Here is a 23,376-nt window from a genome sequence, read left to right as displayed (position 1 = left end):
ATGCGCTACTTGGTAATATGCCACTTAATGATAAACCACGTTAAGTAATGCAGCCCTTTACAAAGCTTTATGCGTTTTAAGTTATATGCAAAGGCTTTATTGCTGCTATATTTATTATATAGCTATAAATAAGCAAGCTTCCATATAGTTTTATTAATAAGCTTTGCAAAGATAGCTTAATTTTTAAAATTAAAAATAAATAATCTTTTTTAATAAAATATAAATAAATAATAATTTAATATAAAAATAATAAGTTATAATTTATAATATAAAGAATTTAAAAAACCTTATTTTACTTTATTAATACTTTATAAGCTAAATATTTTAAAGCTGCTTTATAAGCAAAAGAAAGTTTTTAAATATAATTAAAAGAAAGGTTATAAAGGCATTAATTAATATAAATATTACTTTTAAATTTTATTTATTATTAAATACTTTTATACTTATAAATTAAATAGCTAAGGATTTTTTTAATAAAATAAAGCGCCTTTATATAAGGTTAAAGGTATAAAATTAATGCTTTAAAGAATAAGTATTTTAACTTTTTATTACTTAATAAATTTATTAAACTTAAATCTTATAAAAAACGTTTAATTTATAATAAAGGATTAAATAAAGCAGCATTATAATATTTAAAGCTTAAACCTTAAAGAGCTGCATAAAGTAATTATAAAAGCTTAAGATATAATTAATAAGGGTTTTTTTTTTAATTAACTTATAAAATGCTAAATTATCTTTAAAAATATATTAATGCAAAGGGTAAAACGATTAATTTTTAAAAGAAAACTATTAATACCTTAAATTATGTATATTTTGCTAAGAAAACTAGGTACCTCGTGTTAAGTGGGGCAGGGTGGGGCTTAATGTGACTGTACCTTAAATTTTAACCTTTATTACCCCTGTGGAGGTGTAGACCTGGCTCTGCCCAAGTAAGTTCACTGCCCGCAGAGACCTGGGAGGTACTCTATGCTTCTGGCTTCAGCGTCATGATGCTCAACAGTGGTTCCCATTCGTACGGCTTAGGCCTGGCCGGACTGCTGTCTCTCCTCATTACTCGCAGGCACAAGATATAACTCTTCCTTCAAATGTCGCTGTCGATCTCGTCTTCCCCCGCAACGACACTTATAACCCGGCTGACACGTTCCCCGTCGTCTTCGCTCTGCAAGGCGCCAGCGCGGCATGGACTTTTGGATTCTTCCTTGAATGGCGCATCCGGCGCGCCCAAGGTTGTGAGGGCGAATGCGGCATCGTGGACACGGGCCGCCTATCAGTCGACCAAGGCGAATTCGGCAGTGTGTCTTTTGGGTCGGAGGACTACTATCTTTACGAGGATGAATCAACCACTTTGAGTGGAAACTGGGGGCTGGGTGTTGCGGCTGGCGGTTTTGAAAGGAGCGTACAGCCTGGAATGGGACTTTGGCTTTCTCCGAAACTGCTCGGGCGACGGCGGGTCTATGCAGTCGGAAGGAGGACTGACTGACTTTTCGGGCAGCAACATCTTCAGTGTCGTGCCAGGGGCGAGCCCCAATATCCGGGAACAACTCGAAGACTGTCCAATATCTGGAGGTGTGATAGGGGTCCAGGCGAACCTGGATGGCTGCCCAAGCCTGGGTACAAATGGGGTCGAGGCTGACCCTTGTGTCGTCGAAGTCCCGGACGATGTCATCTCCAACGTGGTTGCTCAGACGGCCGCCAGCGGATCTCCAGAACAGCCCGGTGTCCCACCGATACCTGGTGTTCCGCTGCCAGGTGGACCGCCTGGGGCGACTACTGTCATCGGATACCCGGGTGATGATGGAGGAACCCAGACAACCTCCGTGGGGAGCTCTGCCACAGTTCTCCCCTCAACTATCGCTTCGCCAACTCCAGATGACACCACGCCCACTCCAGCTGTTCCTACCACAGGCTGGGGCTCCACTTCTCCATCTGGGATCCGATCGTCTGCTTCAGCGAGTGGTCAGACCAGCGCCTCACCGACAACTGTAGTGGTGAGTGAATCGGCCAACGACAACAAGGAGAGACTCTGTCAGGTTGCTTTCGTTGCGATGCTGTCAACGTTGGGCGTGTACATGCTCTAGGCTACATTGTCAGTTTCAGACGTTCCCGTCGTATATTGGGATGGCTTGCTCTCATACAATTCGGGCTTTCAATATCCATAATAATAATGATGTACCCAATCTCCAGTGGCAGTTTATTTTGTCCAAACGCGAACAACTATATACCCTCGAGGTTTTCTTTGATACTCTGCTCGAGGGGCTTGTACCCATCCTGGCCAAACCATTCCTTCAACAACCTCGCACCAAGTTCGTTGGGCACCTTGCTAAGATCCCGCGGCTCGTTTGGGTCGATCTTCAGCTTCGACTGGTCCACGTCAGGCCTCACTTTCTTGACGGCCTCGACGGCGTCATTGCCATTGAACGGGTAAGCAAATGCGAAGATGCGCTCGTTCTTGAGGGACCCGTCCAGCACCGCGGCACAAAGGTGCAGTCTTGCGTCGTCGATAATATCGATGAAGTATTCTGTGGCTGTCGTTAGCTGCACTTTCAGTCTCTCTCGCTACTTGAAGGGAGACTCACGAGGGATCACAGTTCTGGTCCCCTCCTTGAACAGCTGGATGGCAAACGTCCCCGTCGCACCAGCAGAGCCCACGACCCGCCCCGTGTTGAAGTCGGGAAGTATGGCATTGGCGACAAATGACGGCTTCTCGTTCTCCATGAACTTCCAGAGCGCCCTTTCGCCCTGGGTCTTGCTGGCCGCGTACACTATATACGCGTACAAGTTAGGCCCGATGGAGGTCCCCTTTATCTTGGCCGCCTCCACGGCCTCGTCGTTCCACGTGTCCGCGGTCGCGACGACGCCCCCGACGCCCGGCTTGGCGAGCAACGCCGCGGTAGACGAGCTCGTCAGCGTGAAGCGCTTCACCTTGGGCTCCCTGGCTGCGGCCCGCAGGAAGTTCTCCGTCCCGGCGACGACCGAGCTGACGACCTTGTCTGCATCCTCGGAGAAGGATGTGTCTGAGGCGACGTGGATGATGCTGTCGACCCCCTTCACAGCGGCATCAATTTCATCCGACGGGTGGGAGAAGTCCGAGACTACAGCTGTGCTGTAGTTTGGGTGATTGTGTTGTTCTGCGACTGTCTTCTTGCATTTCTCGCTGGTGCGTGCTGTCCCGCGGACGTGGTACCCCAGGGCGAGGGCCTCTCGAACAATGTTGGCGGCGATGTGGCCGGATGCTCCAGTGACGAGGACGAGGGTGGAGGAGGGGGCGAGAAAGGGCTCGCGAAGTGGTTTGATCGGGGACGTCATTGCATGGATTGTTGATCAAAACAAGCGATCTTGTAGATGCCAGTTGAGAGAAACAGCATGGAATATATGACAAGCTACATTTGTAATGTGATTGCGGGGTGGAGTGAGATGACACCTCAGTCAAGGTAGCATCGCGAAAAGATAGCGGCACCGGATGTCCGTGACAGGTTGCTACCAGGCCCTGCAGTGATTAGCTGAGGTTGGTGCTCATTCGGCACCAGACTCGGAAGGACGACTTGGGCTATGTGGGCTAATAAATGGCACCAACTGCATGAAGCCTGTGGGACTGGCGACGGGATGACTAAGTTCAACACCCCGGATGCCATGAATGTTGCCACAAGGTGGGCCTCGGGGCCGGTGAGCGACCTTGCAATGGACAGGCGACAGACGTACGCCGCTGATGAGAAGTATGAATGCATCACCAGAATATGAGTGGAAGCTTTGCTGCGGACTCTTCCACATGCTGATATCTTGTGTAACCCTGGAGATGTGACCTCGAAGTTTGGCAGTACAGGGATCCTAGGACCTAGCCAAGGAAGCACCCAGGCTCGTGCGATGCACCATGTGCATGTGTATCCTCAGGTTACCGGCATCTCACAGCTCTAGTTGAGTTAAAATTTCTGCAACTTCCTTGGCGACGGGAGTCCAGAGGTTTGGTGCCTGGCTGGAGCGAACTGGGGCGGTATTCAAGTTGTTCCTAGCGATAGCAACAGACATCAGGTCTGATTGAATGGTCTTGCAGAGTTGATATAGCCACACTCCGCTGTTTCCACATTGCAAGAAATCACAAGAATTGCGTTTTGTGAGCGATGTTCGTTAAATTTCGATTCAGATGTAGTGCACTATAATTATATAAGCAGTATGCTCATCAGTCTTTCGAGTGGTACAAACCATTACTAGTACCCTTTGGTTTACATGTGCCATCTTTTACCTGCATATGTCCTTGCTGTTATGCTTGCTGAAGATACTCTTATCGGGGACTCTCCTCTCAGCATCAATACATGATTTAGTCGCAGTCCTAGCCACCACCACAACGTCCCACGCATGCCGCAAACTCAAGACCGATGTCGACAGGCCCAGCCAGGAGGTGTGGGAGGCATCTCTCCCTGGAATAGTCCCAACCAATGGAAGCGATGCCTGTGGACCGCTTCCTGATTGCCGACTCCAGGCTCGACCCATCACCGAAGTTCAGAATGTGGTCCAGTTCTCCACGGAATACAACATGCGCCTCACCGTCCTGACGACGGGCCACGACCAGCTGGCCCGTAGCGATGCCGGGTCTGGGCTCCTCATCGACCTCTCGCTGCTTGACGGCGTCAGGGTGTTGGAATCCTTCACTGCGACTGAGAAGCGGCAGGTATTGGTAGACCCGAATACCGAGGTGAACGTCATCCAGCCGAAGGAGGGTGTACAGGCGGCTGTAATGTTTGGTCCGGCGAGGGCAGGGCTACCACTGAACTATGCGCTTGGCGAGTCGGGCTTGTTCTCTGTCAGCGGAGCGGCCGAGTTCTTTTCCTCGTGGCCACTTCAGAAGTTGGGTGCGGTGTGGCTTCGGCAGAGAGTGGCTGGCTGGCATAGGTACTAAAGCAACCGTGGCACTGGGTGGAGGCTGGGGCCACAACGGCGGCTATGGGCCCTTGACGGCACAACACGGGCTCCGGTGGGTCAATGGCTGGAAGCCCTCGTGGTCACACCAGACGGAGAGCTTCGCGTGGCGAACAATATCACAAATCCAGACCTCTTCTGGGCTGTGCGCGGCGGTGGCCCCATCCTCGACAAGACGCAGAGCCTTCCGGGGATGACGCCCTTCCAGGCGCGGCCGTTTTGAGTTTGCCAACTATAGGGAGCTTTTCGACACCACGAACGGGCCGCTGCAGGCCGAGCCAGCGCCGCCCACCTACCGGAGGAACCGCGGCGTCGTGCCATTTGACAGCCGGCTCCTGGCGGCCGAGCAACTGACAGGCACTACGGGAAGACACGGCTAACACGAGGGTGTACTCCTGTCCTTTCAAAGCAAGGGCAGGACATCAGCGAGTGGGACGTATGTAAAGTGTTGTCGCGAGACGAACGACAAGTAATATATGTACTCGAAATAGCGACTGAGACGGTCCCAACCGCCTATTTATCTACTCATCCTTGAGATGCCTCCTGAAACCAACCATCTGGCCCATCTCGGTCCAGAAGCCCAGCGGCGGGTTCTTGAACTTGGCCTCGTAGGCGTCGGTGATGGGCCTCTCCCAGACCAGGTCGGCCTCGTACGGGCTGACGAACTTGGTCTTGTGCCACAGCTTCCAGCCGATGAACAGGATGGGCGCGAGGATCACCATGGTGTAGTAGGTGAAGAAGGTGGAGACGCTCCAGGGCGTGAAGCTGCTGTAGCCGTAGAAGATGACCACGGCGGTCTCGAACACCAGGGCGATGTAGGCGCCGTAGGGCTGGAGGTAGCCGTAGTAGGGGAAGGACTTGCGGTCGACGCCCTGGGCGACGCAGGCGCGGTAGAAGAAGACGTAGGTGAGGCACATGACGATGTAGTCGATGATGCCGCCGGCCGTGATCAGGTTGACGAGCCAGGTCAGCACGACGTTGGACCCGGACGAGAGCTGCAGGAAGGCCAGGAACGGGAAGCACATGACGAAGATGAAGCAGTAGATGGGCACGCCCTTGTTGGTCATCTTGCGGAAGAAGCGCGGCGCCCGGCCCTCAAGCGACATGCCGTACAGGTTGCGCACGGCGGCATATGTGTACGTGTTTCCGGCCGAGAAGATGGAGGTGATCATCAGCGCGTTTGTGATGTGGGGCAGGACTGTGACGCCCAAGTTGTTCCTGGAGAAATTATTACGTATTAGCGGAGTTTGGCAGGCCGGGCTGAGGGCTGAAGTGGAGGTGAAACCCCGCGTTTAGAAAAAAGCTGGGTCCGGGGAAGAGGACTGGGGGACGGGACGAAACCAAACGTGGCGATGCGAAATGAGCTAGACATACATGGCAATGACATATGGAGACGCAGCGGCACCAGCAGCCTCGTTCGCACCCTCCTCGATGCCCGTCAGGGTCGGGTCGTTGTAGGGGATGACGATGCCGACACACAAGGCGCCGAGGATAAAGAAGATGCCGAAGCGCCAGTAGACAGTCCTAAACGCGGTCTTGATGTACGTCCTGGGTCGCTTGGCCTCAGCGGCCACCATGGCAATATACTCGGGGCCGACGACGGTGAAGGAGGCTGACCAGAGGGCGGCGAGGAAGCCCTCGAAGCGGCCCAGGTTGCCTGTCGTGTGCCACTCCTTGAAGGAGCCAGGATCGCTCCAATAGCGGAAGCCATATGCATCGTGTTGAGGGTTGCCGCCACACATGGTCACAAGCGTGAAGGAGAAGAGCATGAAGATGAGGATCACCTTGCCGCCGGAGAGCCAGAACTCGGCCTCTCCGTATCCTCCGACTGCAACGATGTTGATGAGACTAGCACACGAGGACATTTAGCATCATACATCTCAAGGCCAAAGGGGGGTCTTGGGCGGCAGAAGGGAGGGAAGTCAAGCGGTGGCTTCAAACTAGGGCTTTCTCTCTCTCTCTCTCTCTCTCCCGATCAATGAGGGGGGCACACTCCGGGCAGACAGGAACAAATCACTATCCATGCAGGCTCCATCACTCGCGTCAAACCCAGCGGTGCTCAGGGGGGCGCCCAGGCAGGGAGGGAAATGGGAGGAAGAGGGTTGGTGAGTCTCACGCATAGAGGACGATGCAGACCGAGATGACGGCCGCGGCAGGAATATCATCTCGCCAGAATCCCAGGACGAGGTTTAGGGCGGTAATCTCAAACGGGATGAGCAGGGCCTCGTAGAGGAAGAAGTTCCAGCCGACAGCGAAGCCGAGGGCCTCGTCGACCCACTTGCCCGCCATGCGGATGAAACCACCGGAGACGGGGTGCAGGGTGGCCATCTCGGCCATGCAGTTGTTCACGAGGCCGAGACTGCAGCTGTAGAGGAGGTACGCGATGAAGAGGGAGCCGGGCCCGCCCCGGTACAGGCCGGAGCCGATGCTGACGAAGAGGGCGGTGCCGATGGAGCCACCGATGGCGATGAGCTGGATCTGGCGGTTGGCCAGCTTGCGGTGCAGGCCGTCGACGTTGCCGTTGACGACCTCGCCCGAGTCGACGTCGGACACGCGCCACGGCGCGGCCTCGACGTCGTCAAATTTCTGCGACTTCTCGTGGTCGGAGGAACTCATGGTCACGGATGCGCGAGATGCTGAGCCACACTGGGATCGTGTGCGCCCGCGATGTGAGAGAAAGTTGGGGTAATTGGTTACTTGGCCAAGGTCGAGGTCGAGGTTGATGGGGAGTTGTGGTGGTGTTGTTGCGGCGATAGGATCAATCAAGTCAGACCGGGTCAAGACGATCAGTCACGGCCCAAGGGAGAAGGGCTAAACGGAAGAGCAAACAGAACAGAGGCTCAAGGTTGAGTGACTTGAGGTGGGAGAGGTGAAGACAAGGAGAGGTTTTGATCAGGAAGAGAGTTTTGGGGACAGGGTCATGTCTTATACCATCCCGGCTAGCTGGATCCATCCATGCGTCGTCTAGCAAAAGTGAATCCAGCTTGATTTTTTCAAGACGCCTCGCCTCTCTGGCTCCCGCGGTACCACTCGCTCGGGCACGGCACAGGCATTGAGAGAGGGAAGCAGCATTCAGAGCAGCAGAGTACTGTAGCATCAGCAGGCTCAGGTCCCAACCCCGTGCTAATCCTTGTCGGCTGTTGATGAGACGAGGGTGGTGGGGGGCGCCGTCATTGGGCAGAGCGCGGAGCCAAGGCCGCGTGCAGGGTTCGAGGATGGGGCAGGAATGCAAGCTTATCACTGCCAACTGACGGGACCCTTGAGCACTGAGCAGACGGCGTGGGCTCGGCGCAGCCCTGGCGCAGAAACCGGCGGCGGCGACTGGCACTCTAGGCTCACTTGAACAAGAACTGGAAGAACTGGATTGGACTCTGGGGCGCACGGGTGGGGCGTCGAGGGACGCAACCAGTTAGCCCGGCTAACAATCATGTGCCCATGTCCCGTCAGCTCTGGATTAGTCTGTTTATTTCCCAGACCTGGCCATCTACATCCGGCACAGTATCTGTTGGTTCGATCCAGAACAGCAGAGAGAGAGAGCGAGGGATTTTCACCGCGCCACCAGGCCACCCAAGGCAGCACCCAAAGAAACACGCACAGTCTACATGCCTCTTCCCTGTCTGACAAAGAGAAGAGTGGGCACGTGAGTCGAGTCCCTTGCGGGCCCTGTCAGGCATGTCCATGGGGAAATTGTGGGTGGGTTTGCGTGGTGTGCATGGTGTTGCTGCATGGAGGAGCCCACGGGGTAGACCAGGTTGCTGCTGGAGCCTGCATGCTTGTGAGGCAGATAGGGTACAGTAGATCTATCCTGCATGTGTGATGGTGACACGGTGCTCGCTCCCAGTCCTTCCTTCAGTCCTCTGCAGTGGTCCTGTGCCCACTCGTCCTCCGAGTCCTCTGAGTCCTTCATTCTTCCTCTCGTATATAGATAGTATCACAGCATCCACCAGCCTGCCAGTAGGCAACAGCGTGGTCTTCCCGCTCGTGAGAAAGCTTCGCCAAATGCTCGTCGGTGGACGGGATGGGAGCCGGCACTGTGAACTTAGCATTGCATGGACGGGCGGACCTCGGGCCATACTGAATTGGCTCAGCGCCGAGGGGTTCAGAAGTAAGCTAAATACTCGTCGCTCCTCGCCGCTCCAGGCTCTCCCCAGCGAGACTCCGTCCCCTCCCCTCAGGGCGGCCGTGTTGAGGCCGCCCTCGAAACTCTGTCTTTTCCTCCTCTTTTCCGTCCCGTCAGGCTCTCGGCCTTATCTGTCCTCAGGTCTTGCCTGTCAGGCTGTCAGGATGCTCGCACGACTGGTATCGTGGCTGTCGGTTTGTCTGTGCCACCAGCCCTTCGGGTCCTTTTGCAGGAAAATGTCTTGCCCCGTTCCGACCAGGTGCGCTACCAATGCCACGGCGGTGACGTGAGCCAAGGCAATCCTTCTCCACCAACCTGCATGCGGCACTCCACCCAGTTGACTCAGCCCAACGAACAGCCAGTCGGCCAATCACGCGGCCGTCAAGCCAGTCGTTCTCTCTCCCGCCTCTCGTCTCGGGGTTGGTAATGCGCGCGCCCAGAATCATTTCCGAGTGGCCTTCGCATTCAAACAACAACGCCCATTTCCCTGCCAAAAAAAGCATGCCTTACTCCGGCGGCGTTGGACTTATCATGAAGACAATTGATACGGATAACGTCCGATCTTCTATTGCTACCAACCAGTCAGTCAATCAACAGCAGCGCGCCAGATAACAGCCCATGCTGTTCTGGTAGTACCAATCAGGTACTGAGCCTTGCAGGTTTTGCCAAGTACTTCGTAGCACTCGTCTTCCCAAGTTGCTACGGGCGAGACTTCCTAGATCCCCAGGGACTGCGGGCCGACCGGTGAAGAGTAAGAGTATTACGCAACGACATGAGCTCGAGAGTTGATTTGTGACAGTCGGTTCCTGGGTATCATAACACCCTTGCGTTTAGTGTACTGATTGCGGCGGTGGCGGTAATTATGAGTTCTCCCCTGCTTGACCTGGACCGCTGTGGTGTGGCGTTCTGGACTTTGACCGTCGTTAGCCGCCGTCAACCACATGCACTCGAGGTCGCTGCTGAGCGCTCCGTTATTTGTTTGCCTCTTGCTTGGATCGGTACTTCTGGACTTCCAAGCTGAGAGCTCAGTTCAACGCTCACTCCAGAATAGTGACGATGTGCTTCGTGCGTCTTCCGCCGTGGTAGCAGAATGGCATCGTTGGCTCCAGTGATGTCCGCAGCCTCTTTCCGGCGATAATGCTCTGCACGATGCTGCGTGGCAGACTGATGCTACCTGAGTGATAGACGGTCCACACCCACATACCACACACACCTGTGTTTACTGCATGCACGTCATGTTTGTCCATGCAGGTACGGTTACAGTGCGGCCACAGCTGTTGCACTCAGCTCAGAGTAGAAGGGAGCAGACATAGGCATCGCGGTCTCTCGCCCAGGTACTGAGACGCCTCTACCCAGCGGCAAGTTCCGAATACCGCCAGTATCTACACTCTAGTATGCCTGCTGGGGTAGTGATGTGCGCAATGTTAAACGTGCGCTGGCACTCCACTCGCTGGCTACCGCTTGCATCACAACCTCCACGAATAGACGGCTATAGGACCTATGTGAACCAGAACGTCCGTGCAATCGACGGCTAAGCACTGTACAATCATCGCTGCTAGCCTTTTCCAGCCTTTACCTGTTGCTCTCTACTCGCCTCGGTATGCCCCAGTGACGACTTCCTACTGCTGCTTTGCTGTTGCACTTCGACAAGGTTCTGATTTCCTCGGAATCTGTCTCCAGAAGGATCCTCCCGGGGCTGAGACGGCGCCCTGCGCCGCTACACTGCAGCGAAAGGAACCAAAAGGTCAAAATTTCCAGAACGCCTTCTGGAAACCATTGTAGCCTATATAGCTGTGCCGTCACAGAGGCCCGGCCCATTTGTACACCTAATTCGGGCCCGGCATAAGCCCACTATTCTCATGCCAGACTCCCTGCAAGTGAGGTACCTTCAGCAACTCAGAAGACGCAGTAGGGTACTTTGTTCCTCGGTTATGAGTAAGGCAGGAATTATTCGGTTATGGATATTGGGTAATGGGTGATGGTACTCATTGGGACCCTTAGCGACTACCTGTGAGCCAACGAGTACACGAACCAGCGAAACTAGACCATTTTCTAGTTTGTCATTTGCATGCATCCACACTCAAATTCATTCACCATAACTCGGGTCTCTTGCATGGATAAATCGAGTGAATGGTTTGTATAAGTTATTCTAGGTAGGACAAGAGCTAGTATTCCACTTCCAACATCTCGCGATGATGGACCAAGACATAGGACTCAGCCTCCTCGACAGCCCCATACAGTCTCATTCACACAAGTGTTTTTGGTAAGTCTAATTATGAAGGCCTTCCCTGTTATGAACCCGATGCTATCTTCCTAAATTTATGGGCAAGAGAGGTCGTAGCTCTGGGCGACCTGGTTGAGGTCACCGGCGCCGAAGATGCCAAAGTCGGGCTTGGCCTGGCCGTTCTGGGACTCCTGCAGGTTGTACCACCAGAGGTTGACGTTGCTCTCGACCAGGGTGCAGGCGATGTCCTTCCAGTAGGTGCGGGCGTTGGCGGGGCCGGCGACGGCGGAGCCGAAGTCGTCGCCCTTGATGGGCCAGCCGGTCTCGGTGACGTACACCGGCTTGCCCTTGGAGATGGCCTTGGTCTTGTTGAGCCCCGTGTAGAAGAGGTCGTGGGCGGCCTCGATCGAGTTGCCGTTGGCCTTCTCCCAGTAGGGGTAGCCGTCGAAGCCGATCCAGTCGATGGCGTCGACGACGGCGGTGTTGGTGCCGTTCTCGAAGCTGTCGTACGTGTCGACGTGGCCGACGGGGACGCTCGCCAGCTCGGTGCCCGCGATGGCGTCGCGCACCTTCTGGATGTAGCTGATGAGCGCGTCGGCGTCGACGCCAGGGCTGGAGGAGTCGCCCTGGGCCGCGCGGTACAGGTCCTCGGAGCCGACCGAGATGCCGACGACCAGGTCCGTGAAGGCGGAGCCGTAGGTGGAGATGGCTGACTTCAGGGCGGTGAGCTCGTTGTCGATGGCCGTCTCGCTGCCAGACACCCACATGCCGAGCAGAAGGGTGGTCTTGGTTGAGATGGCGGCAGGAATGGCCTGGATGGGGTCACTGGCGGTTCCGTGTTGGACTGTACATGCCAGTTAGCCTCACATGTTCCTGTTGAGAGACTCATGACCTGTCACGGGATCGACACCCATCGCGCGGGAGATCGACATCGCGAGAGACATTGTGGGGTGGGGGGGGAGCCCGGGCTGGAAGCAATGTATCTACTTACCCGTTGTGTACAGACGAGCGCTGTTCCATCCGGTCGTGTTGGCCAGGTTCTGGGCCTTTGTGAACTCGTACTCGAAGTCGTTCTGGACCTTGGCCTGCTGGTCGAGGAAGAAGGCGCCGTAGTTGAAGCCTTTGATGCCCGAGTTGGCGGCGCCGGCGGCGGCAGAAGACGAGCCGCTGTCCGGGGCGGCAACGGCAGCCACTTGTGGTTGGGCAAAGGAGCCGGTCGGGGATGGCACGCCAGTCGGGGCTGTGGCGTTGTAGCCGCCGTAGAAAGAGCTCGCGGCGGTGGCCACGGCTGCGACGGCACTCGACTTCTTGGTGCAGACCATCTTGACGGCTTTGTTGATTTGTCTGGGGATTATGCGAGTAACGACAGGACAGGGGAGCAGTAACAGGGAATTATTAAATAATAGTGTTGCCTTGGTTTAGGGGGATGATGCAAAAGAATGACACCCGTGAATCTTGAAAGAGTGATGATCCAGAGATGGGTGAGGAGGGAGGTGACCTCTTTCCGCAGCCCAGGAGAGGGCTGGATCGACCGCGTTTAAAGGTCGTCCGTTTGGTGATCGAAAACAGGGCAGTTGTTGATCTCCCGGCGCCGAGTGATCTCGTATCTGGCGTTGTGGTCCGCAATGAGTGGTGATGAGTGGACCACTTGCCGTGATTGACCAAGTCGAGACCTCCTGGACCTTCCGGGGCCTTTGATTGCGGTGGGTCGCGGCTGCTATTTTCGTGAAAATCTCCGGGTCCAGGGCCCACACCCGGTTGGCCGGAGGGCTGTGAGGGCCGCGTAGACCCCGTGGAATTCCAGGGATGGGGCGCCTAGAAGTGCCGAATTATGATGTCAGCTCAGAGGGTTTCGCGCCGTGAAAAAATGACATTGAATTCAATGGTCTACCATCTCGGGGTGCCTGGAACACGGAACACGGTTGCGCATCTTGGCCGTTGTCCGTTTCGAGCTCTTCGCAGTCTTGGATTCTTGGACATCTGTTCGGCATGGTGCAACGGCCCAGACAACTGCATCCCTGATTCAGATGCTGCGGCGAGGTTGTCAATTTCCACAGGTGGGTAGGCCTCAGGGGCAAACGGCCAACAAAGACCGGCCCGTGGCCCTCGCATTGCCCGGGGAAACCTCGTCGCCCGTCAATGCTTGCAAGAGATCACCCAGCCGAGATCACGCACTCTCCACACCATCGCCCCGAGAACTTGGAAGAGGCATTCCATGGGAGGATGCACTCACGGTATCCATCAGCCATCACACACAATAAGGGATAAGCCACAATAGGGATATGCGAGACCTGAATCATCCTGACCAAGGAGGGTCGCCCTCCTTTTCGACCGGCCTCACCGCCCATTAATCAAATCAGGTACCTCGCCCGGTGTTTTGGTTCCACAGCCAATGTATTGAGCAACATTGGAATCAAGCCACAGTCCTCAAGCCTGTTTGCCGTAGGCTTTATCGCTCGGTCAACGGCTTTTTACGCGTACTTTTCCAGGTCATACTGTACTTGCAATCTCATTCTCATCTTGGGCTCCCGACCTCCCTCTAATGACTGCTTCCGTATGCTTTCTGCAACTGAGCCAAAGCCTTGCATGCGAAGACTCCCGTCCTGTTATGAGCATGGCCCTTGCATGTATACCAGCAACGAGTCGCCCTTACAAACCCAGGAAACCTATCGACTTGTTTCCATTCTCTTCAGCTGACCGTCCAGACTATCCCGAAGAACAACATGACCTTCGAACAAGGCTCGAGCTGCAATGTCTGCTCAATGGCAGCCTCGACCTTCCGCCGAAAACCACCGACGACTCAACACACGTTTCGAGCGAATCGATGCCGCAGGCTGCGGTCCACAAAGCGCCTCACATAACCGCCATGAACGTTGTGCCAGAACGATTTACGGTACACATGACGAGGGCGTATACCTGTTGTGCAGCTGATCGTCTAGTGAATGCTCACTGTAGTCAGCGATGTGGGTTGGAAATCAGCTATGCTGCGAAGGATACAGTGCAGGCAAGCGACGGCCAGCTGCTGCTGCGTGATGGTTGCGTTCCGATCAACAAGACCGCTATGGAAAATAGCAGACACAACGGTCTCTTCCATACGAGATGTTTTGTCGACGAGCCCATATCGTCGCCGCTCTTTACGACGGTCCTGGAATATTACTCTCATAACTCTGTGTCAGGGGTATCGCACAGAGCAACTTGGTTTTTCTTTTTCCTTCTCACTATTTGCAACGTTCACGATACTCAGTTTCATACAGATAGTATGACCACCGCAGTAGTGGGCCCTGACTCGTAAGTACTCCCAAAGCAGCGGTCTTCTTTCGAGGCTCCTGAGGGTGACGTTACATCTGCCCTGAGCCGTACCATCAACAGCTCAACCCTTCTTATCGACTATTATCAAACAGTCAGGATGAGTTTGGACATCGAGGCTCCATCGTCACGAGGCAATGTACGGAGTGGACTATAGGTGTATTCGTCCGCCAGCTGGTCATTGCGTTGGCCCTGCGTCTCTTCCTACGTGACGAGATGTCACCTGCTTATCCTAGCGGCCATCCACAATGGAACAAAGCAGGCTGATTGTGAAAGGATAGTTTCTTTCCGAACGACCGCTTTCCGGCGCCACATGTTGAAGTGATGCTGCTTTCTTTGGCGCTCACACTTTTCATGCACTTCGAACCAGGAGACAATGTCGGATTCCAATTGTGACCGCAGGATTGCTGCTTGCTCTGCGGGATGCCTCTCTTATGGCATTTCTGAAACACTGTGACTGCGCCTTGTCATCGGCAGGTCCGGCTTCGCCGAGTCGAAGACGTCCAGTGTTCTGAGGCGCTCGACGGTCGCTTCTGGTAACCACCGCCGCCCCGGGTTCATGCGCACTTGGCGGGATTCCGCAGGATAAAGTTTTCCCTGAAACGGACACACACAAGAAAAGTCAATTAGATACGGCTCGATAAGGCGCTGTTCAGCGTCCACGGAGAAGTATACTGTCCGTTGCGTCGGACTCAGAATAGCCTCCAACCCCTTTAAGCCGAGCCGCATGCGCCTCCAAGGCTCTGCAGCAAAAAGGGGGTGACTGCCAGCATCAATGGACGATTATGTATAAATACCAAAGGGCAGCTTCCTTTCTGTCGTTGTGTCTATCTAGTTAATCCAAGTCGTTGGCTTCTTGTGCCCTGTCTCTCTTTAATTGCCTCTCGTTGAACAACTAACAACTATCCTTTTGCTCTCGCTATTGTCGGAATTAGGATAACCATTTATCTCACATCTCGCCAAAATCACTGTCAACATGCGTTTCACAATTCTGCCCGTCGTCGCCATGGCTGCCCTGGCTGCAGCGTTCCCATCTGGCTCAGGTTCCAACCTCCTGGCCAAAAGATCGAGCTGTGAAGCCACGACCAAGGTTGAATTCCACTTCAATGACACCACCATCGGCACACTGGATTCCTGCACCACAGATGTCACAAACCGAGGCGGTGACGCCGTGCCAAAGCTCCGCCGAGACGACAACACCACGTGCGTGGATGGCCCGTCGACAGACTACACCGTCGTGTCCGGGGATACGCTCGAGAAGATCGCGCTCCAGTTCGACTCGGGAGTCTGCAACATCGCCACGGCCAACGGCCTGACCAATCCCGACTTTATCCTCGCCGGCCAGGTCCTGGCCGTCCCGACCGAGGTGTGCGAGGCCGAGGTGGACAACCAGAGTTGCCGGACCGCAGCCGGCACAGCCACCTGTGTCTCTGCAAGTGCCGGAGTGTCTGACACCTACACCATTGTCAGCGGGGACACTTTTTTCCTCATCTCCTCGAGACTGGGAATCACTTTGGACTCGTTGGTCGCTGCCAACCCAGGTGTGGATGCGAGTGCCTTGGAGATCGGCCAGGTCATCAACATTCCCATCTGTTCCACCTAAGTCGGGACAATTGCACCCCAGAGTCGATGAGAAATATTGGCCTTCTAGGAGCTGAAATCTGCTGTAAACGGACCAGCTTCAGCCGATGGACTCCAGTGAAGAAGAGGGGGCTCGCAGATGGTGCACAATGGCTCCTTGTATTCGGCTACTTATACAACTTTGAGATGGGCTGATGGCTACGGATTGGTTTAGGGCAGATAGATTTCCAATTACTTGAGCGATCGAATTTATTCCATTCATAGTGCTTTGTATGCATGGTGACAGTCCGCAAGCACGCATGTGAGACATGTACTTCTGTGCCTATGTAATCAACACGGACCGGATAAAAGCGAGACAACTCACGCTGCACCCATCCTCAACCCAAATTAGCTACTGGCTCCTCACTGCCGAGAAACGGTCACGCTCATGGGCCTTACTTTCGAATCTAGCAGCAGCTCAGATGCAATCTCTTCAATGCCGTTATCATTTCCCTTCTACTTTGTGCATTGCCTCTTCCACTGTCCAGAATGAATCTGCACCCTCACCCACTGCCCAACCCATAACAATCTCCTAGACTATGCACTACAAAGCATCCCAGAACTCGAAGTGACAGTGTGGTCTGTATCTAGCAGCCCCCATATCTGTAATTTTCGCTCGCATGCATTCCACATCAATCAAGGATATTGCGATGTTCTATGCATTTCCAGGCGAGGATGCCTTTTTTTTAAAAAAAAAAAGCAAGATTCAAGCTCCATCAACTGCGTTCACTCCAGATACCCAGTATCTAACAATCTGCACATGTCTCGCATCAACTAGACTTTTCCACCAACCCACGAATCGGATTTTGGCTTCGTGAACCGTCGAAGCCCCATCCAAGGGGTGTTGATGGGGCTTTCTCCCTTGAACAAGAAAACATCATAGAGAAAGGCCCCGAACAAACACCCCGGAAATGGTGCTACCATGGGGATCTGCCAGTGATCAGCACGCAATCGTGCGCGTGGAGAGGGGGGGGGAGGGGGTAGGTTCAGTGAGAATGATTCTTTTGTGGGACATGTTTACCCAGAAGTAATAGCCACCGGCTGACCAAACGTCACTGCCGTAGCCCAGAATGTACGATACCAGCCTGGGCCCAAAGTCCCTGGCCAAGTTGATGGCATAACCTGTCTGCCAGCCAAAGCAGGCGCCAATGCCAAAGATGAGGAAGAATAAGCAGAGTGGGATCAAGTCCCCCGCCCCAGCATCAACAAAGGCAAAGATGTTGAACATGAGTATAGCACTGGCGACAAACTCGCTCACAAACATTTGGCCTCTGGTCATGAAAGGGGCGGGGTATGTGCAGAAAACGCCAGCGCTGGATGTGTTGCCCCCGACTGTGCGTATTCCCGGACCGCCTTCGAAGTTGTCGATGGCCAGCCTGTAGTTGAAGTACACTATGAATGCTCCGGCCATGGCGCCGAGAAGCTGCGCCATGAAGTAGATGGGGAACTTGTGCCAGGGGCAGCTGCGGAAGACACAATTCGACAGTGTGACGGCCGGGTTGAGGTGGCCGCCACTCTTCTTCGCGACGTAGACTCCGATCATGACGCCCAGCCTGGTGAGATTTAATCAGAGCGATGCCACACAATCGGCTTGGGTAGGGCATTCGAGACCACGCGACTGTCTTTCAGCCAGAGAAGAATTGAGATATACTAACCCCCAGCCCCATGAAATACTCTGGTAATCACCTCTTGTATCATTACTGAGGACAACTTGGGCGACGACGCCGTCACCAAATAGGATCATCACCATTGTACCAAAGAACTCTGAGAATGGATCCTGTAGGTGCCGCCTGACCTTGGGCCAGAAAAGCTCCGGTTCTTGGACATAATCGCGAGGTGTCTCTGGTGGAGTGAGGTGTTCCTTGTGCTCGACCATCTGGCCGCTCGAGCTCAGGCTGGTGAAGCGCAGGTCCGGGGCCTTTTCGAAGGACGGCATCATGTCATCCTTGACCTCCACGATTTCGGTCTCTGTCTGTGTCTGCGTGGCCATTGGTGAATACGAACGATAGTGCTGGGAGGATTATAGGTCATCAACATCCAGCCCCACGAGAAAGTATAGCAGGGGAAGACTCTTATTTTAAGGGAAGGACGACAGTCTCAGGATTGCCTGGGGCAGTGACGAACTGCCGTGTATATAATGGCCAGGGAATACCACCGAGTGCTCCCCGTCATCGCTTAACCTCGACTAAAGATGGAAACAGAGGTCCTGGTGCAACGCTGTCCCGATCTTGGGGATGACCTGGACCCCAAGGATGTCGTTCATTGCCGTAGGGGGGTTTCAAGTTCTAGAAGCTGGTCCCATGCCCTTCCGCAGCAGCCGTAAGCTCGACCTACGTAGCCAGATAGGTCGATGGCCAAGGGGGGGGGGGGAGGGGGACAGGACGAGAGCGTTGACATCAGGCCACGGCAATCAACTCGGTTGACAGATGTCACAGCGTCAATGCGTCACCTAGACCGAGTCTACGAAGCAGACGAGCCCTCTGGCTCCAACTCTACCATCATACGAAAAGCGCTACAATGCGCCCGTCCCTTCTAGGATCCTCACACGGTTGGGTGAGAGCCTCGAGATAGTCTCATGAATTCTGCCCCAGGAAGACCGTCGATGCTTTAGGGCAGGTCCGATCCACGACCCGATCGCAATAGAGGATCTGGAGATACCTTCCTGAGCCCACCACGTTGGATCCGGACTCTGCGGAAGAGCACTTCCCCAACCTCGGCTGTCCCAAGACACCACGACGCTACCAAGCAGGAGGGCAGTGCAAGTCTGGTTTGCGTCCTCACCTCGGTATCCCTATTCGTAGGTTGCATCTCGAGCGGTCGACGAAGGAATGAGGGGCAAGTGGTAGAGAATAACCAATGGCTCGGGTGAGCGGGCGTAGCAAACGGCGGGAAGCTACCAATGATCATGTAACAATGGCGCGTCGGGTGAGGCTGCCGATTGAAGAAGGTTCACCCATTGGGTGGCGAGACCTATAGTACCAATGGAAGTATAAGAATCCCAAGAGCCGAAGTTGCGCCAAAGTCTTACAATGGGGGATCAGGGGGGGAGGGGGGAAGAAGAGGGGGATTGGACATGGGCAAGGGAATTGAAGCTGTGTCGCGATCTTGTATGGCCTTCTCCAGGTCAGGTGAGCCAACGAGATCGGGATTCGGGGAGGCACAGTTGGCTGAAGGCTGGGATGGCCTCGCCATGGCGGCCCCTCTTTTCAACACGAACCACGCTATGGTCCCACTGCCGTCTGCGATCTAGCAAGACTAGTCCGATCCCACATGGTTCCCCAGAATTTCACCCTTGACAATGCGACGTTCCCCATGGGGCCGCGCGAACCAGGGGTCACTGGGTTTGGGCATCGCGCTTCGTTCTTGGCCAAGTCACTGCCTCCTCCTCCTCCCTTGCCCCAGATTCCAAATGCCAATAGGAGGGCGGGGGTGGTCCGGAGTTTCTTCACTCTACTGCCCAGGACACCCGGCTATATGCGTAGATTTATTCCAAGGGACCGTGGCCGGTTCGCAAGTCGCAGCTTCTCCAGAGCCGGATGCTTCCCACCATTTCCCAAATGCCAACCGTCTTCAAAGCCCGCATTGTCTGACGTACGTCCTCAGACAAGTACTACACCTTGGAACCAAAGTATTGCACCCGCACAACCGATTCTGCAACCACATCGAAGCATCATGAATGGGGTAAACGGGACGAACGGCGCCCACGTCCCAAATGGAACGAATGGGACAAACGGCCTGAATGGCACCAACGGCACGAATGGTACAAATGTCACTGCGACCCAGTCCTTTGTCGGGGCCATAGACCAAGGCACGACAAGCTCTCGGTTTCTGATCTTCAACCAACGTGGCGAGGTTGTAGTGACCCACCAGATTGAGTTCACTCAGATCTACCCCGAGCCTGGGTGAGTCATGACTATTGTGTCCGTCACCCTTGGGGAGCAGGTCACTCACACAGACTTATAGATGGCATGAGCACGACCCTCAGGAGATTGTCACCTCAGTTGAGGAATGCATCAACGGAGCCGTGCAGGCCTTTGAGGAGTTGGGCCACTCAGCTGCGGACATCCAGGCCGTCGGCATCACCAACCAGCGTGAGACGACTGTGGTCTGGGACAAGCACACAGGCGAGCCCCTGTACAACGCGATAGTATGGACAGACACTCGCGCCGCCGAGCTCATGAGGGAACTGAAGCGCCGCCCTGGGACTGATGAGGTCACCGCGCTGTGCGGCCTGCCGCTGTCGACGTACCCATCGGTCGCCAAGCTCCTCTGGATGCTGGAGAACGCCCCCAAGGTCAAGGAGGCCTACGATGCCGGCAACCTTGCGTTCGGCACGGTCGACACCTGGCTCATCTTCAAGCTGAACGGCGGGATAGACAAGAACCTCCTCGTGACTGATGCATCGAATGCCTCGCGGACCATGTTCATGAACCTGAAAACGCTGGAATACGATGAGTCTCTGCTCAGCTTCTTCCGCCTCGACCGCGAGAAGATCTGTCTCCCGAAGATTGTGCGCTCGTCCGATGCATCGGCGTATGGACTACTCTGTTCGACCTCGCTCAAAGGGAGGCCGATTACTGGAAACTTGGGTGACCAATCCGCTGCGCTGGTGTAAGCAAGATCCGCATACTCCTATTATCTCATATAACCTACTTCACACATCCGGGGGCCGATCATGAGGCACGAAGCCTCCAGTTCCTCTTCTACTCGTGAAGCCTGGATCATCATTCAAGGATGGCTGACCTCTAGTCTCGCAGTGGGCAGAAAGGTTTCACACCGGGGCTTGCCAAAAACACGTACGGAACTGGATGTTTCCTCCTCTACAACGTCGGCCCTGAGCCCGTCCTCTCCACTCACGGTCTGCTAACAACAGTCGCCTTCGACTTCGGTCCGGAGTCGCGCATGTATGCACTTGAAGGGAGTATCGCTGTGGCAGGCTCCAGTGTCAAATTCCTCGTTGACAATCTCAAATTTGTCGACACGAGTAGGAAGATTTCCGAGCTGGCCGAGTCCGTTCCGGACAACGGTGGCTGCACCTTTGTGACTGCGTTCAGTGGACTGTACGCGCCATATTGGTACGATGATGCTCGTGGGACTTTGTTCGGAATCACGTCCTATACGAACCAGGGTCACATTGCCCGAGCCACCCTCGAGGCGACGTGCTTCCAGACCAAGGCGATCCTGGAAGCCATGGAGAAAGACAGTGGACACGCACTGACAGAACTGGCCGTCGACGGCGGAATGTGTGATTCAGACATCACGATGCAGGTGTGTTAAAACGAAGACGGCAGTACTACCGGCTTGGAGCAACAAGACTGACAAGAAATACAGACTCAGGCGGATCTTATTGGCATCCCTGTTAATAGACCAGCCATGCGCGAGACCACAGCCTTGGGCGCAGCCATCGCGGCCGGACTTGCGGTCGGGGTCTGGAAGAGCTTCGACGACCTCGCCATGGTGAACACTGAGGGCAAAACAGTCTTCGGGCCAAAGATGAAGAAGCAAGAGAGCGACAAGATGTTTGGCCGGTGGCAGAAAGCAGTCGAGATGAGCAAGGGGTGGTTGTGATTCACCATGGACACCCGGCGATACGTTCACGGATTCGCAGGGCCCTGCTCCTTCCAATTCTTTGACTCGTTTCCTTCTTCCTACATCAATCTTGCCATTCATCTGTTCTGAAGCCTAGGTAACAACAAATCAATCGCGTGCGCAAACCGAGCGCGATCGTGAAATTCGTCAGAGGCGTGCCATAATGTCGTTAATGGACTGAGTTACGTGCTGTCCGTCAGCTGTGGTACATCCAACCGGCAAAGACACAAGAAAAGTCTTTCTGCAGACTCAGAGTGGCCATACTTCAGACCTGGTCCAGCGAGTGACTGAAACGGTACACCACATCTTCGAACCTCCCCTCGGGAAACACATAAAGCCACCGCAACTGTTCGTTGTCGCCACAGAACACACCATGTTCGGCATTTCCCGGAATCCACACCGTCATGCCCTTTGCCACGCGCTGTCTCTTGCCATCAACCTCCACCTCGCCAGTGCCGGACAGGAAGTAGTACATCTCAGCCTGCTCATGTCTGTGCAGGGCGAGGGAGCCACTGGCGGGGCAGACCGCGACGCCGGCACTGAGAGACGTGCTTGGAGTTTCAGGGGCAGAGAGCAGAGTGTGCCATGTGGCGTTCCCTTTCTCGGGCTCTGGGAAGGAAGACGGCGGTTGTTTCAACACCTCTTCGTCAAGGAAGATGGGCTCGTCCGTCGGATCCGCCGAAATGCTCATTATACTGTGCTGCCTCCTTTTTTCTATTGTGCAGAAACTAGGTATATTGCCTCGTGCCAATTACGAAGGGCGTTTGTTAGAAGTCTAGTGTACCTTGATTCTTTCATACAGAAGTCGATGTCATGATGACTATTGCCGGCCCCTCACTGCATTGCCCCTCCAATCACGATTTCGGCCCTACCAAATCACCAACTCTTCACCATCCTCGATACGATTTGCTAGAGGAAGATACAGATCCTTGATGCATGCGCCATATCAAGTAATTAGATTCCCAAATTCGACGGCCACATCTGCACAAGTAAAGAAAACGTACCTCGTGGCTTTACTAGGCTATTTATAACTAATCGTGCCTGCAAGGAAACTTGGCAAAACTGGGTGTCGGGGACGACTCGGGATTCGGTGTTTTGAACGTGTTCCATTCGACAGAATTGTGGCCCTCCGTCTAGTTGTGGTGTCATCTTATCCGGCGAAGGTGCCATCGATGTTGGCCGAGTGCGAGACACCGGTGATGGGGATGGGGCCAGCAATAGAAGAGAGTTACTTGTCAACCAGAACACAACAACCACTTCAAAAGATGGACCGAGGGCTAAGCCCGATAGTCACGTTGTGTGGCTGTGGCTTACTGTTGATTTAGGCCGTCACAAGTTGAGCCTCAGTACGAGGAGTACTGTAGCTTAATTCTAAGCGCTTGAGGATCGTGCTATTCTTCGAGATGATGTGAGAGACTTCACACATGAGCAAGGCCTTGTTGAAGGGCCCCTAGGATGCGCTAAAGGTTTATTTTACGCTCTGCTGTCATGAGAGTCTCTCGCAACCCACGTGCAGGGAAATCCCATCACCGCACTGGCATTTGTGTAGTCATGTAATAAGCGCTTGGGAACCTCCTATAAGGTGTACATGGTCACGTCACGTCAC

At 54.3% G+C, this 23,376-nt stretch overlaps 9 protein-coding genes across 9 annotated transcripts; 4 read left to right on the top strand and 5 right to left on the bottom strand.

Annotated features, from left to right (window-relative positions):
* Positions 1-989: 989 nt before the first annotated feature.
* INS49_004394 (uncharacterized protein) lies at positions 990-2,078 on the top strand (the record flags this gene model as incomplete). The annotated part of the gene is made up of 3 exons (XM_043165183.1): positions 990-1,002; positions 1,068-1,305; positions 1,493-2,078. The coding sequence occupies 3 exons, from the start codon at positions 990-992 to the stop codon at positions 2,076-2,078; spliced, it is 837 nt and encodes a 278-aa protein (XP_043017898.1).
* A 136-nt stretch (positions 2,079-2,214) lies between these two features.
* On the bottom strand, positions 2,215-3,306 carry INS49_004393 (uncharacterized protein; the record flags this gene model as incomplete). The annotated part of the gene is made up of 2 exons (XM_043165182.1): positions 2,215-2,519; positions 2,577-3,306. 2 exons carry the CDS (start codon positions 3,304-3,306, stop codon positions 2,215-2,217), a joined length of 1,035 nt encoding a protein of 344 aa, XP_043017897.1.
* Positions 3,307-4,350: 1,044 nt separating this feature from the next.
* Positions 4,351-5,291, top strand: INS49_004392 (uncharacterized protein; the record flags this gene model as incomplete). Its single annotated transcript, XM_043165181.1, has 3 exons — positions 4,351-4,395; positions 4,475-4,795; positions 5,136-5,291. The coding sequence occupies 3 exons, from the start codon at positions 4,351-4,353 to the stop codon at positions 5,289-5,291; spliced, it is 522 nt and encodes a 173-aa protein (XP_043017896.1).
* Positions 5,292-5,432: 141 nt separating this feature from the next.
* Positions 5,433-7,527, bottom strand: INS49_004391 (uncharacterized protein; the record flags this gene model as incomplete). The annotated part of the gene is made up of 3 exons (XM_043165180.1): positions 5,433-6,129; positions 6,286-6,759; positions 7,028-7,527. The coding sequence occupies 3 exons, from the start codon at positions 7,525-7,527 to the stop codon at positions 5,433-5,435; spliced, it is 1,671 nt and encodes a 556-aa protein (XP_043017895.1).
* Positions 7,528-11,350: 3,823 nt separating this feature from the next.
* Positions 11,351-12,577, bottom strand: INS49_004390 (uncharacterized protein; the record flags this gene model as incomplete). The annotated part of the gene is made up of 2 exons (XM_043165179.1): positions 11,351-12,099; positions 12,247-12,577. 2 exons carry the CDS (start codon positions 12,575-12,577, stop codon positions 11,351-11,353), a joined length of 1,080 nt encoding a protein of 359 aa, XP_043017894.1.
* A 2,960-nt stretch (positions 12,578-15,537) lies between these two features.
* INS49_004389 (uncharacterized protein) lies at positions 15,538-16,164 on the top strand (the record flags this gene model as incomplete). The annotated part of the gene is made up of 1 exon (XM_043165178.1): positions 15,538-16,164. One exon carries the CDS (start codon positions 15,538-15,540, stop codon positions 16,162-16,164), a length of 627 nt encoding a protein of 208 aa, XP_043017893.1.
* A 791-nt stretch (positions 16,165-16,955) lies between these two features.
* On the bottom strand, positions 16,956-18,171 carry INS49_004388 (uncharacterized protein; the record flags this gene model as incomplete). Its single annotated transcript, XM_043165177.1, has 3 exons — positions 16,956-17,111; positions 17,203-17,734; positions 17,837-18,171. 3 exons carry the CDS (start codon positions 18,169-18,171, stop codon positions 16,956-16,958), a joined length of 1,023 nt encoding a protein of 340 aa, XP_043017892.1.
* A 1,682-nt stretch (positions 18,172-19,853) lies between these two features.
* Positions 19,854-21,749, top strand: INS49_004387 (uncharacterized protein; the record flags this gene model as incomplete). Its single annotated transcript, XM_043165176.1, has 4 exons — positions 19,854-20,083; positions 20,145-20,792; positions 20,939-21,449; positions 21,513-21,749. The coding sequence occupies 4 exons, from the start codon at positions 19,854-19,856 to the stop codon at positions 21,747-21,749; spliced, it is 1,626 nt and encodes a 541-aa protein (XP_043017891.1).
* Positions 21,750-22,035: 286 nt separating this feature from the next.
* On the bottom strand, positions 22,036-22,461 carry INS49_004386 (uncharacterized protein; the record flags this gene model as incomplete). The annotated part of the gene is made up of 1 exon (XM_043165175.1): positions 22,036-22,461. The coding sequence occupies one exon, from the start codon at positions 22,459-22,461 to the stop codon at positions 22,036-22,038; it is 426 nt and encodes a 141-aa protein (XP_043017890.1).
* Between the last annotated feature and the right edge of the window lie 915 nt (positions 22,462-23,376).

This window comes from Diaporthe citri, assembly GCF_014595645.1.
Source record: "Diaporthe citri strain NFHF-8-4 chromosome Unknown scaffold_12, whole genome shotgun sequence".
NCBI lineage: Eukaryota > Fungi > Ascomycota > Sordariomycetes > Diaporthales > Diaporthaceae > Diaporthe > Diaporthe citri.
Note: the sequence above shows the minus strand (reverse complement) of the source record. Positions and strands in the feature narration are given on the sequence as shown.